This window comes from Ambystoma mexicanum, chromosome 5q (genome assembly GCF_040938575.1).
Source record: "Ambystoma mexicanum isolate Mex_15411 chromosome 5q, UKY_AmexF1_1, whole genome shotgun sequence".
Taxonomy (NCBI): Eukaryota; Metazoa; Chordata; class Amphibia; order Caudata; family Ambystomatidae; genus Ambystoma; species Ambystoma mexicanum.
Window position 1 is genome coordinate 581,938,574 of NC_090933.1, and position 15,010 is coordinate 581,953,583.

Consider the following 15,010-nt stretch of genomic DNA (forward strand, 5'->3'; position numbering starts at 1 on the left):
GTTTTGTACGCTTTATAAAAGAAAAAATAAATAAATACATACATAAATTAACTTGGTGCCTGCCCTGCAGCAGGTGAGACTGATAGAAACCACATGCACAACGTTTTAAATTAAGCAAAGAGCTGGTGATTTGCACGCTGCTTAAGTAGATAAACTGTGTAGCTAGAAGTGCATTCAGAATTGGTGGGGTGGTGCTGGCACTGGGGAGAAGACTGAACGTTTGCCCTGTTTCACTTCCTGGTGCCCCCTTGGGAATGTTATGGGAATCTTTCTAAATCCATTTTCTATATGAATGTGCAGCAGGGGTGCACCTTGGCTAAAATTTCACAGGGGTGGGCCAAACTCTTCAAATGTTGTGAGAGGGGCTAACTTTGGAGACTGTGGGAGAGGGGCAAACGTACATGCACGGGGACATCTAACTTCTTTACGCATTCATAAATAAATAAATTATAATGAGACTTTTCTAGCTGATCTCCAATGTTATAAGCAGTTAACTCTCTCCTTCGCATCTGAATATTTCACACACTTAAGAACTGATGTGAGAATGAGCTGCCCCCTGCCCCTCCAATCACTCCCCTGACATGCAAGTAATAACCCCCATCATGATTTCAATTGCCTAAAATGTATGCATAAGAATGCAGGTGCTAACAGCGAAAAGTTTTACTTAAGTAATTGCTGGCCATGCATTAACCGTGCAGATGCATTCACCGTTTATTGGGCCTCATTACGACTTTGGAGGTAGCCATGTCGCTATTGGCGCCATGGCTGCCTCCAAAACCGTGTCCGGGTTCCCTGAATGGGGAAATACCGGGCCATTCCGAGTATGGAGAGCCCGGTATTTCCCCATTCAGGGAACCCGGACCTTCCCCATTCGAGCCCCCATAGGGCTCAATGGGAATGGGGAGGGAGCTAACAACGGGCCCATTACAAGAGGGCCCGTTGTTAGCTCCCTGGTTCCCTCGTGGGACCCGCTATGGACATCTGGATTAACCAGGCCTCAAAATCGTGTTCCGCGAGGGAACTTTGTAATAGTGCGGAATGCGTTTAACAGCGGCGGCACCATTACCGGCGCCGTTACACGCATTCCGCACAACTTGTAATGAGGCCCATTGTCTGTGTCCTGGTTGGCTACGGTTCTGTAGGTCAGCCAGGTCAAGTCAACATAGCTCAAAATGTGGGAAGAAGGGTGGTGGGCTGGGGGAAAAGCCTGATCTGTCCAGTGGTCGTTGCGCCACTGATGTGAAACGCACCCAAGTGAGTTCAGCAAACAACTCCTTCCATCAAATCCTTGTGCTTTTATTTTTCTTCTTTAAAGAATGTAAATACCAACCCGTATGGTACACTTATGTTCCACCCAAATCCCCTGGCGCAATAAAACTGGAAGAAAATTATTTAAAACTAACTTTTATAATAAACATTCACAATTTATCAACATTAAAAAAATGCTTTTTAAGCAAACCTTGATATTAAAATAATATGTGTTTTTCCCAGCAGAAAAATCCTTTTCGCAGGCAGGATATCGCATTTCATCAGCTTCAATACATACATTTCAGCTTGATCCAAATTGCATGCCATCAGTACCCTGCACGTGATTACCACAAGTATATACTCTAAGACAAGGGGAAGTACAGCTCCGCTACTTTACAACGGGTTGCTAGCATACGCGTGCACTGCCATTTCACGATAACACACCTGAGGGGCTAAAGGTTAACTGTGGACGGGTATAAATCATTGAAAGTAAAAGGCACTTCCATAGGGGTAACGCTTGTCTTTGAGTAAATGCTGTGTTGCTGTTATAAAAAATACAACTACTTGTCGTTTGTTATGAGGTCTAACCATTGCTACCAGTCTTGCTTTGGAACGTCTGTCGAGGAATGTCCCCCCCTCCCCCCCACAGAAGAGCGCGTGGATTCCGCGTTAGAGGCCTCTGCTGAGGAAAAGGCCACTGTCCATAGTAAAATGTGCCTGAGAGGACTGTCCAGGTGAAGACCCGCTCAGCTCTAAACTTTGTCCCACATATAGAACCTTTTTTTCAGTAAATGTGTTTAAAATAAATAAATACTAATCACAGTGGAAGAACTCGTGTCCTAAGGTTCGGGGGGTGGCTCGGATAGAGACTGTAGCAGATCCTTGTAGAAGCCAGAGTTCATGAACCGCGGGTAGGAGTCCCTGTGCATGAGAGTGTAAATTTGCAGCTGGGCGTCGTCGAACGTGTGCTGCGAGGGTTCCAACATGTTGCGGTTGATGACTTCTCGCACCCTGGAGTCCAGACTGACCTGTGTACGAGAACGAGAACAGTCAGTTGACTGAGGGACACGAACACAGCAAACTCTTCTCCATGCCCCCCGCCCCCGCGCCCGCCATTTTCTCAACCAAAAGAGAGCAAGGAGAATCCATTCCTTAATTGATGCGCCCAGCTGAGATCCTCCTGCTCAGCAGCACAGCCCGTGGTCCCCCACGCTGGGCGGCGCTCCTCTGGGGACCTATTAACAAGCGATCAAGCTGCGAGAGCCCCGTAGACTTGCGGGCAGACTGTTAGCTCGCCAGCATTGTTGCAGAGTGACCTGCTGATGTTTTGTATGAGAGCACAGAAGTGATATTTAAAGGTCAGCAGAATGTTAATGATATACAGTGCCTGGAGTCACCTGCATTCAAAGGCACTCATTAACTGTATGCCACAGTGCTTGTTGATCTAATTCGTATCCAATAATACGTTTTAAATGCGCATAACAGAAGCTCATTTATCCAGACACTAAAATAAGTGGTCAGGGACGATGGACCTGTGGGTCATTTCTGTCAATGTCATCCATGTACCCCAGTAAAAAGAATATAATTCACAATTCTCTATCAAGACTGCAGGCTTCTCACTATGCACGCATTTCTCTTCAAATAGCAGGAAATAAATCAAATGTTTTGCAAACTTTAGAGAACAAGAAAATAAACACTGTATAATATAGGGGGTGGGAGGAATTAGGGGGTGGGGATTTGGAGCAGGGAGGGGGGGTGACCAAAATCTTACAGTATACCAACTCAAAATGGAAGTCCAGTTCATGGGATTACACCAGCCAATCAGATACAGTTTCATAGCATACATCCTTTCCAAGTTAGTCCTTTATACTCTTTGCTGTTCGACCAGCTGAGTTAACTACTCTATGTCCTTACTGCATGTTTGACCATAGTTTAGTGTTTGTTGCATTGCAATTGCTGTGACCCTATTTCTATATACTTATAGATTCATGAGCATAGCTCTCAACCATTTGTCTCGCAAAGGCGGGTGAAATCACCCGATTTTGTTTTTGGCGGGTGAGACGCCCATTGGAGTGAATGGGCGTGCAGGAGTCTGGGCGGGTGAGTCCGCCCTTTGCAAGGCGGGTGACACCCGCCAAAAGCGGGTGAGTTGAGAGCTATGTCATGAGTCTTTGTTATTATTTTACAATGCTGCGGCTTCGTGACCCGTCCCAAAGAGGGCCCTGGGGGCAGGAAGCAACGATCCCGCCCACGTGGACATTGTGCTAGGAAGGGACAGGAGAACGAGATGACATGCAACGCCGGTCCTCACTGATTGGACGGTGGGACGGCGTCACACGTCATCTAGATGAAAAGCTCATTTCTGAGGAGAATTGCAAAGGGGAAACACGCAATGGCGGCACGGGCAACTGCTCCGTCGGCAGAGGAGATCGCGGCCGCTATTGCGGTACTGCTGGCAGCAGGGCAGAGGTGGGAGGGTAGAAGTAGAAGAGACTGGGGTTGATGAGAGAAAGTACGTGGGACAGGGGGTGGGGAAGGCATAGGTGAGCACATAATAAAAAGCTCAAAGAAAGGGGGGCACACAAAAAGGGGGGAAAATGGTAGTGAGGTGAAAGAAGTTTGGGGAAAAGATAGGAGTTTCATAATGAAGGGGAACATGAGCAAAATAAGTCAAAGTATATTGACACCAGGAGATGAAAGTGAGGTTGGGAACGAGGGAAATGGGAGTCATGAGGAGAAGAGGTTTGGATTTGGAGGACAGAGGGTAGTTAACGAAGTGAAGGTAAAAGAAGAGGCCCAAGGGAAGTGTGAAGGTGCATGAGAGGCAGACAAGAAGGAGAGAGAAAAGAAAGGGCTGGCAAACGAGAGGGAGGTACGGGCCCAGGGTGCGGACCGGCCTCAAGAGAGGGGGACAGCAGAAGGTGAAGAGGGGTTGTGAGTGTAGCAGGATGGCATGGGAAGAGAATGTTGGACGAAGGGGACATGCAGACGACTAGGCAGGTAGAAGCAAGAGAGGCAAATAAAGGCAAAAGAGAGTTTGGGAGAAAGGAGGTGTACTAGAGCTTTACAGATAGAAAGGATAGAAGGGAGCAAAGAGGTGGAAGGAATATGGGTGACCAAAGAATCGATCAACAGGTAGAAAGGGGAAAGTGGTGGGAGATAGAGAATGGAGAAGAGTGCAAAAGGACACGAGAGGAGCACGACAGGCAGGAGGAGTGGCAGAGAACAAAGAGAAAATAGACAGATGGAAGGGACGGCTGCACACAGGCCGCAGTTTTGGGAGAGTCCCAGAGCGACAGGTATGAAGAGAAGTGGAGAGAAAATAATGGGAAATAAAGAAGAGAAAGAGGTGAATGACATATGGTCATGATGTGGAAAGGGAGTGGGGGAGAGGAGCAGGGAGAAGGAGGAGAGCAAATGGGAAAGACATGAGAGGTGGTGGAGTTCGTGGGATGCTCTTATAAAGGAAAAGCGCAAGAACATTGGTTGTGATGTGGAGAAAAGAGAGAAGAAAGAGAAGAAGAATGAAAGAGGGCCTTGATAGTGAAAGTGTAATAGGTTAAGAAGGGAGGTTAGTTGACAATAGAGGAAGTATGGAAAAAAAGAAAGAAAGCAATAATGAGGAGTGTGAAGGGACAGCAGGCAAAGGAAGAGTAAGAAAGAAAGAAGTGAAGGGCGTAATAACAGACAAGGAAGGGGCAGATGCAGATAAGAACAATAAAAAGCAGAGATTGCCATATATGGGAGCAGGAAAGCCTCTAAGGCAGTCGTATTCAAACTGTGGGGCGCGACCGCCCAGGGGTCCGCAGGTGCATCCTCGGGGGGCCCTGAGAGCTCAGCATGAAATATTAAAAAAATTGGAAGAAATGGGCAGGGGTGGCTCACATGGTCGGGCTGAAGCATGAAACTGTCTCAAGCAACAATGAAAAAGTGGCCTGCAGTTGTAAATGGATATTCATTGCTTTAGTCACAGACTGGGCCTCATTACAACTATGGCGGTACGGTAAAAACGATGATGGTAAGCTACTGACACTGTTGCTACCGTACCGCCATAGTAAGAGTTGTGCTCGTGGGTGTCTGATAGCCCGCCAGGTCTGACCTGGCAGGCCGTGCGGCCCCCGCGAGCACAGCTCATCGGATGCACCGGCACCGTTATTAACGGTGCCGGTGCATCCGAGCTCCCCATTCCCATTGAGCCCTATGGGTCTCAAATGGGAATGGGGATCTACCGGTACCGGCATCCGCGAAAGGGCAATTATCAGGTCCGCCTAACTTGGCATGACCCGGTAATTGCCCATTCGCTGGTGCTGGACCCGGATGCAACTCCGGCGTCAGCCGTGCCGGTTTTACCGGTACAGCTACCGCCAGGGTTGTAATGAGGCCCACTGTTTCAATAGCACCCAAGGGGGTGCTTTGTGTTAAAATGTAAGTAAATTGTGATATAGTCCGCAACAATGGTCAAAATTACTAATTGCATAGTTAAGCAACCCATCAAACTGGTCCATATTGGCCAAAATGGTGGCCCATTTTGACTGGCCCACACTAGCATTTTACATTTTTCATACAGGCATTGTCCTATAGGCCAGTCTGAGCTTGGCTGCTCATCCATAATGACGAGGGGTCGCCCACTCCATTATGGAGGAGCTAAGGAGCCAGCCTAGTGAAACAGTGAGCACTCCCTCAGCTGTTTCTTTCAGCTGATGGAGTGCTCCTGGGCTGGCTGAACTGTCAAAGGGAAACACTGTTTCCCTTTGACAGTTCAGTTTAGTTCCCCAGCCGCACATGCTCACTGGGCCATGCAAGTGCTGGGGCCTTTTGCTTTGCTAGCATTGCATAGCTCACTGCATGTCTGTATGTCCGAGGGGGAGCTCCTGCGCCTCCTCGCACATATGGACAGAGCAGCCTGGAGCAGGGCATTTCAGCACCCACACGCAGGCCAATGCAGAAGGTACGTTTATGTTCATAGTTTTTATTTAAACATGTGTATGGATGCGTGTATGCTTATGTTATGAGTGAGTGTATGGTGATGGATGCTCGTGTGAATGATAGTGATTGCTGTATGAATGTGCAGCGCCTTGCATACACACATAATCATGTTGATTGTGTTAGGCCCAGTGGGGCCCAGGGGACAGGGATGGTATCTTTTTACTGGACATCTATCATAGATGTCCAGTAAAAAATGTCATGCCTGCCCCCTGGGCCCCCCAGCACCAATTGTAAACTGTTTGGCTCTTTACCCATTTTGTGTTAAAAGTATGCTCAAAGTTGCAACATTTTAACCCATTATTTAAAATAAATTCACATGGGGAAACCCCCCCAGAGGCCCCCTTTATTGGTTCGGGCTCCCTCACTATGCTCGGTCGCTATGGCATTTTTGGGGGAAATAGTTATGCCCCTCCACTTAAAAAAATCACCAGCCGCCACTGGCCCTCAGACTGTGTTGGGAACAGGATGGGGGGAACCCAGGGACTATGGTGGGAACACAATGGGCGGGAACCATGGGATAGTGGTGGGAGCAGAGTGGGGAGAGCCCAGGGTCTGTGATGGGGTGGGGAGAGACCAGGGACTGGATAGGAGTGGGATGAGGGAGCCCAGTGACTGTGATGGAGCAGGTGACGGCGCGCAATATATACTGTCCATTTGGCATTTCTGGGGGGTCTCGACCTGCCCAAATTTTGCTCAGTGGGGCCCCGGCCAAAAAAGGTTGAAGACCACTGCTCTAAGGTCACACCGTACATTGGCTACAAAAGAAGTAAGATGTAAGGAAGGGTCAAAGGATGAAGAATGGGTATTAGCTAGGAGACCTAGGGCCTCATTACAAGTCTGGCAGTAACCGTGCCAGTGCTACCAGTGGGTTGCCGCTGGACTTGTAATATTTACCGGCGCCTGTCTTGCCGGAATCACCGGGGGAATTACGATCCCGGAATTCCGGGAAGTCAGGTGGCAGTAAATGTTAATCCGCATAGGACTCAATGGGTTATGGGGACCACGGAAGCACCGGCACCGTTACGATGATGTTTGAATTAAGGGATAGAAGACGAATGGCAGATCTGTTAATCATTCATTTAGAAATAATAAAACATATGAAAAAAGAACTGGGCCTTATTAAGGCATCATTTTGGAATGGCACAGAAGTGGTATGGACACAATTGTTGTCACATTGAGTATGGAGGGGTGCTCGGAAACCCACGGCCATTGACAAAGCAAGAAAAGAAATGTACAGAGAAGTGTCCGGTTTTTGCAGAGCTACAGGAAGAGCGGTGTTAGCACATGATGACATTAACTTTGGGGTGCCAGTATTCTTTAGATAGGATGGGGTGCACGTGTCATTTTTAGGAGTTGAAATATATTTGATGGATGTGGTGGATTGGTTTCTAAGAAAAGGGAAGTAGGGGCGGGGGCAGCGGGACACCATCTGGTGAGGGTCACGCTGAGTGCCGGAACAGAGTATTGAGAGCAGAAAATCAATAGGAAAGGTTAACAATAGCTGAAGTGGTTTTAAAGGTTACAATAAGAGAACAGAAGGGGATGAAAAATAAATGAAAAGAGAACACATATACTTCGCCCTAGAGCGCACAGGTATGAACAAGAGAAAGAAAGAAAAAAGCAGAAAGAAGAGAGTAAGATCAAGGAGGGATTAAAAGTGGGGAATAAGAAAGAAGAGCAGAAGGAAAGAAACAAATTACAAGGAAAGATAGTGGAGGGGAAGAGAAAGATAACCATTAAGGAGGCGATTTGTTGTAAAGAAAGGTAACCCGTTAATGATTGTAAGCAGACAATGCATTTATATATACTGTATCTACTCACACAGCAGCAAAGCAAAAATACTTTAAAAAACATAAGAATAGCACTACCTTCCTCTGCCCAATACTTTCCTTATCTATGAAGCACCAGTCTCCGTGACAGAATCCTGCCCCAACCATTTCAGTTCCTCCCACTGAAAGTATATAACCCCCAGTATCCCACAATCCAACAATTAAAAAGGGGCCCAAAAGTAACTATTAAAAGCAGTCAATATTTCTTCTGCCTGGCTTTTGGGAAGAAATCGTTCCAGTGCTGCTCGGATCTGGGCCTGTATTGCAGGACATAGGCACTAACCAGCAACAGCTTTCTTACACCTCTTTGGGGCGAGGGGCCCAAGAAGAGAAGAAGTAGCTGCTATGTCCCACTGAAAAATGTGTTCCCATTAGGTAGGAACAACAGCCTCAAGACCAGAAACAGGTAAGGGGGGATGAGGCGGGAGGAGAGCCCATGGAGAATAACTCGGGCTCAAATCCTGGTGGGGAAGAATGCGACAGCTGGCCCGCTAGATAAAGAGAGGTACCTACTGTAGCAGGGGGCAGTGATACGCGGGACCTAATGGAAATTGGCAAGCTTCCCACATATAGGTGGGGGAGGCTGTTAGTCAGATTCTTTATCGAAAGAAATCAAGACAGGTTTTTGAGGAGCAAAAACAATTTGTAGACATCTTGCATTGGGGAGAATAAGTGTCTACTGCACGTACACTGAAATCCCTCTGTGGACCGAGGAAAGGGATACAATTGTTAGTCTTTCTGTCAAGTTCAATATGAGAATGCTGTAGAGAAAAGAGAAGCACATACATAGGGAGGATATGTAGGGGAAAATCTCTGTAAGAGAAATCCAATGAAAGAAAATAAAAAAGAGCCAAAAACCAAGACTCACAAGAAATAGAGTAATAAGGTGTTTAGGAAGGAAGTCAAAAAATGTTAAACATGTCCTGCAGGCACAGATGGCAGGGAAAAGTTTCCTGCTCTTCTTCTTCACCACCCCCCCTCACTGCATCCCTAGGGAGGGACGTGATCTTAGAGAGAAATACTTGGATAGAGAAGACCTAGGGACAGTACTGATACAAGTCTCTAACTGTATGAGTTTTTCTGAGGAAAAATCAGTTAATCCAATTGGTTATCCCAAGATCAGGCCGTAAAAGAGAGCCCCTTGAACTGATCTCCTTTTGATCCCAGATATAGGAGTAACATTTGGAAACAGTGGAAGAAACCAGAGCACATTGTGATGCAGAGATCTATGCCCAAACTATATCCTATAGAGGCCGAAAAGGGGATGCTGCTGGAATTAATAGGGGTGAATGGCATTATTGCAAGTCTTGTGCAAAGGTCCTTAATGTCTGCTGAGGAAACAGCAGTCTGAGATTCAGCGGACAAGTAGGCCCCTGAGAGTCCACACCTGTGGATCCTATATCACAGACTATCCTGGGGGGAAAGGCAGCTTTAAATGAGTCTGAAAGTTAATAGAGGAGGAGACAGATTGTACTTCTCTTCTAGGGGACATGGAAAAACAAGTTGAACTAATCTCTAACCCACACCTTTGATGAAGTGAGAGGGGCAGCTATGGCCATGGGGGTATCTATGTTAGGAAGGAGGCATGCCCAGATCAGAGATTGGAATACTGAGAGTCCCGAAATCAATTGCACTCATGTTATCCTTTGAGGGTAAGAAGCTGTTTGGAGATTCTGTAGACAAACAAACAAACTGAGGGGAAAAAAAACGTTTTCCAGGTTTAAGTCTGCAACAAACCAGAAGCAATATAAAGCTAAACCATCACCAGATTTAGCAGCAAAGGACATAAGTTGAGGGAGAAGTGTCAAAGTTAAACACCCAAAGGAAAGTCTCCCACGAGATGGCAAAAATCCTGAAAGTCAAAGATGGCCAGTATGGGGCAGGCGTCATTATTTAGCCGTAGGAATAATTATCAGCCAGAACTGTGAGACTTGGGTATTAGGTAGAGTTCCCTTTCCCACCAGTTCCATCAGGTATAGTTTCAACAACTCCACCAAGTGGCAACAGCAAGAGTTTGGAAATGAACTTGCCAATTCAAGAATTACTGAGAAGGAATGCAATAACAAAAGTCCCTAGTTCAGAATAGGTACAGAGTTTTACCCAATAATGTTCGTGCTAAACACACACAGAACTATTCCAAATTATCCAGTAACTCTCAGAACCACCATCCACTCCTTGCACACCCGCAGCCACCTCAGTATGCAACTCTCCCATGCACTACCTGAATATTAAGCAAGCCCTCCACATTCCCTCACGCAACCACTACTCCCAAATACTCTCACACAGGGAATACATTTCACCTCATCGACCAACACATTCTCATCATCCTCACTGACATCTGAAGTGCATGGCAGGTCCACCAGAGGCATAGCGGCAGCTTGGACCCTTACTCGGGGAGCACCTTTATGGGGGATCTGTCAATCTGTATTTTGGGAAGATCGCAGCACATTCATCTGGCACTATCAATTGAATGTGGACTAACAGGGTTCTGGTTTGCTGGTCACAGGTGTCCTGCATGCTTTAATGGGTTGAATTGGTCCCCTGGATGCTTGTTGCTAATAAAGATGGTGACAGGGGTGTGGCAATGTACTTCTTGGTAAGTGTGGTCTGTCATGTTAATCTTCACAATACAGAATTAGCATGCATCACAGATAAATACTGGGATAAGGAAGAGGGGTGTGGCGGTAATGCTCAGATTATGTACCAGATATCTTTATCACTCCTAGTCCTACTCTTTCTCGTCCCAGAAATGACAACCCGCCTCCCGAACTCATATTGTTGGAAGGAGACATGATCATTATGGGTATTGTTAATTATTGGTTTATGGGATACTGGGGTTATATCCCTTCAGCGGAAGAGGGGAAGAGGGACTAAAAGAGTTGGGCATATGATCATGTCATGGATGCTGGTGCCTCATAGATAGGTACTGTGAAATAATAGAGTAGCCGTAGGAGTAATGAAGATTACCGGTAAGTAATCCAAACATTAACAGTCTCCAAAAATTTCAGGGCCTGAAATGGAGCTCTCCAATGAGCTAGGCTTATGACCCCCATACCACCCATCAACACAGGATCCAGCACCTAAAACCTTATGCAATCAGTCTCTCTTGCTCTTCTTTGCTGTTCGTCTTAGCAGATAAGTACTCTGCATTAGAAAAACCGTATGACCACTCATTACTGTGTTCAGGCTTAGAAGAATAGTCGTCAGTTAGGGCACACATGATGTTTTTAATAATATTGATTTTTATGTTTCAATTTTGTTACAGAGGTGCAATTTTACTTATAGATTCCCAGTATGCACTTTCATGGTTCCAGGGCACTGCTCATGAGGGGGACACTACGGTGTGAGTGCAGCAGCTCCCAGAACCCCCTGTGCCCCTCCTCTTGCATAGTTTCCCTTCCTGTTGCATTTCAATGCAGCTATTTGTAAATGCAGTGACTCATGGTGGTCTGCAGCCTCTCACTCGCATGTTTACTAAGGTGACTATTCTACATTTCTCCAGTACCGTTCAGAAGTGCAGTGACTCTTTGAGGCTCGCAGTCCATGGCACCTCACTAGTATGTTCTCCCCTTACATTTTACTAGCACTGTTCATGAGAGGTGCTCCTGTACAGAGCAGTGTTCCTTAACTTGATTACTGGCTACACAGTTATATGCCTGCCAGTTCACATTTCCCAAACTCTGTTTGTTGAGACATTACCTCCATCTTGTTTCCTCGGCTCCGTACTTACTCTATGAAAGCCATCCACCTTTCGACAGAACCCTTTCCCCAAATTCTTCTTTTTTTCTTTGGCCCCTCTCCTGCATAGGCCTGGGTATTTGGCATCTGACCTGTCCCACAAACCTCCTCTTCTACTTTCTGCCCTTCCAGACAGTGAACTCAGGAGGGGCCTGCTGGGCGGGTCTCTTGTTTTTCCTAAAGTTTTGACCCCACTGCTGAGCCTTGTAGGTTTAAGAATGCTGTTTTATGATTTCCCTCTCAGTCCCTGCTGGACTTGTACTTCAAGAGGGCAGCCTCAGGCCTGGTAAGTATGGGGCTCCCTGCAAGTCTCCTTTGGGCTGAGAATCCTTGAGGGTGGCTTCAGCAAGCCAACTGGCTGGTCTCTTCCTTCATGGAACTTTGACCCCACTTCTGGGCTTTAGGGGCCTAAGTTTACTGTTTTATTTACCCCTGAGTCTCTGCTGGTCTTGAACATTGGGAAGTGAGGGCAGCCCAGGCCTACTGAGTAGGTGCCACTCTGCTGGGATGAGCTCCAGGGGTGCTCAGGCTGGAGGGTGGCTGCAAATGCCTCACCCTCGTCTCTAAGAGGGCAAGTCAGTGGGACTGAGCGGCGGACGTCAACGAAGGAAGGAAGACTGCATTAGAATGTGTTGATCACAAATGCCCCTCCAAGAAGCCTTAAGGTCACAGTGAGTAGGAGAGAATTAAACTGCTGTCAGTGTTATTCTCTATGTCTCATGTACGTGGTCGCTACTCTGTGTAGCGAGTCTAGTGCATTCCCTCTCTCACATTTACCAGCAACAAGGCTTCTTGCAGGTTCTACTGGTCTTCCTTGTCACTTGGTGGTGGTTCCCTCTGGTCCATTTGAGCAGGGTGTAGAGGGTAAGCCACACTTTGGGGAATCCTGCCACAGCAGAGTAGACAGCCATTGTTGGTGAGTTAATCCTATTTCCGCCGTCCACCCCCCCAAATTGAAGGAAGGAGCACTGCATGGGGATGTGTGGATTGCAGGCACCCCTCCAAGAAGCCATAAGGTCACAGTAAGCCGGTAGAATAGGACTACTGTCCCTGTTATTCTCTTTGTATCACATATGTTGCCTCTATTCTGTGTGTGGGGTTTTTGTTGGTTCCCCATTCTTAGGTTTGTGGGCATCACCTCTTGCAGGGTCTGCTGGGCTTGCCAGTTTCCTCACATGGGTGCAGATCTGGGTGCTGCCCCTGTCACATCAGTGACAGGCAGACATTGGGGTGAGCAATATTTCATCTGAGAATCCTTTCACAGCATAGTGCAGCCAGGAAAACCCTATCTCCTGGCCCCACACAAAAAATGTAATCCTCTTTGAGGAGTGTTAAGAAAACGTTCTCTTTTTAGCAACTTTCCCTGCATATTCTATGCCCCCCTAAACCTTTTGCTTTTGTTTTTCACACTGACCTGACTTTTTAACAGCAAAGTGAAGCCTTCAGCTTCACTCCATTGGACCTTTGTGCACGTGTTATGGGGAAACTGACTAGTCCTTCAAGCTGTCAGTACTGGGAAACTATGTTTCCCTTAGTCTTTTGACCTTGTTACTTTTTCTGGTTATTTTATATTATTGCACAATGCATCTTACAATGATGTCCAATGGGGTTTCTTTTGAATGACCCTAGAATACTCTCAAAGGGATTTGTTGCTTTTCTGAGGTGTGCCTAAGGACAAACCAGTGGCAGCAGTTACTTTTTCATATTTTGTACTGTACCTTTTGTTAGCCTTACCACGTGTTTCGCGTCAGGCTACTAACAGTGGCTACTGTCCAAACATGGCTGTGCTACAAGGTTTTTCGATTGTTCCTTGGCTTCTTGAACTTGGCCCTTCTTCCTGGCCTGGCCAGGCAGATGTATCCTTTTATAGTCATGCACTTGCCCGGGAAAGGCTTGCTTTTAGCGGGATAGTGCATACCATGTGAGTGGGGTCCCTGGAAGTGGGCAGGGACTGTCTGGCCCCAATCCGCATACTGTTGCCTGAGAGTCTGGTGTGCATGCTTGCATGAGACCCACAGTGGTCTCTGACTGGACTACTTCTGGTGTGCGTGAGTAGGGCAGATCTTGCCATTGGAGTGCTGAGTCTGATCACTCACCTGCCTTTGGATAAGAAGAGTTGTCCTGCAGCCATGCCACAGAGATCCTTGAGAAATCCTGCAAGGAGCCAAGTAACCTGCATTGCTCAAGATGAGTGAAGAGACCTTAGACCTGACTAAAGAAGGCCTAGTGACCAACGTCTGCTGCTGTCCTGAAAGAGTCCTGTCTGGCAAGAGATCTTTAAAAGTCCTTCGGTGGAGCTTCGACCCTGGGCGTGGAGGGAACATCCATTCCAGATGTCTGCACGTTGTCCTGCAATCCCGTGGCTGACCAGCTCGAGGTTTGTGCTACCGCGCTATGAACGATGCCAATCTGCGTTTTGGCTTAGACATTTGGGGACCGCCAGCTTGTCCAACAAGAGTCGTCACTGCCAAATCTCTGAGTTCCAGTAGCCAAGGGAACTGAGATATGAGACAGACTCCGACTGCAACAACTGTGTCTCTTCCTGTCGCAGTGCAACGGTGACAAACGCTTGAAACTGCTTTCCTGCATCCAATCTTGTGCTGAGGGAGGCCTGAACCTGAGTGATATGCATTCTTCAACTGGCATGCACAAGCATCTGTGGCTGACCAGGGATTCACTCGAACCTGCAACTCTTGGGCACTGAGGTCTCGAAGAAACAGCGGCAAAAGTGACCTCTGATGACCCTCTGAAGACCTGCCAAGTCCCAAGAGAAATCGGAGTAGGGAGGGCTTGTTACAGTAGTACTTACCTGACCCCTATCTCCCCTTTTAAACGTTTTGCTAACTTTTAAAACTTTTAGATTAGTTTGGCTAATTGTTCTTGCAAGCACTCTGAAATCTGGAAACTGTTTTATTCATTAGAATACTACCACATCTGACTTTCACCCATCGTCACATCCCTACGACCCCTCTCCTATTTTTTTCCAACTCCTAAAAGTATTGGAAAAAACTTTGTGAAAGGCCCCATAGAACTATCAGTTTGGACCTCTAAAGTTAGGGTTTTAAATCCCGTGGACAGCTGGTGCTACCCTAATCACTTACCTTCCTTTACAGGGACTGGGAGGTTGGATTGTTTTATCTGGCACCAACTATAGTGACTGTTAATATTTTGTATAGTGTTTAGTATTGTGTGATAATATTAATTGACAA

At 46.9% G+C, this 15,010-nt stretch overlaps 1 protein-coding gene across 3 annotated transcripts in view; it reads right to left on the minus strand.

Moving 5' to 3' along the window:
• Window positions 1-1,388: 1,388 nt before the first annotated feature.
• The window catches only part of RGS20 (regulator of G protein signaling 20), a 620,050-nt gene continuing 606,428 nt past the window's right edge, over window positions 1,389-15,010 (minus strand). For all 3 annotated transcript variants that reach the window (XM_069621052.1, XM_069621051.1, XM_069621053.1), the window contains one exon: window positions 1,389-2,276. In XM_069621052.1, coding sequence (XP_069477153.1) covers window positions 2,088-2,276 — 189 coding nt within the window. In that variant the 3' untranslated portion in view covers window positions 1,389-2,087. The remainder of the gene's footprint in view (window positions 2,277-15,010) is intronic.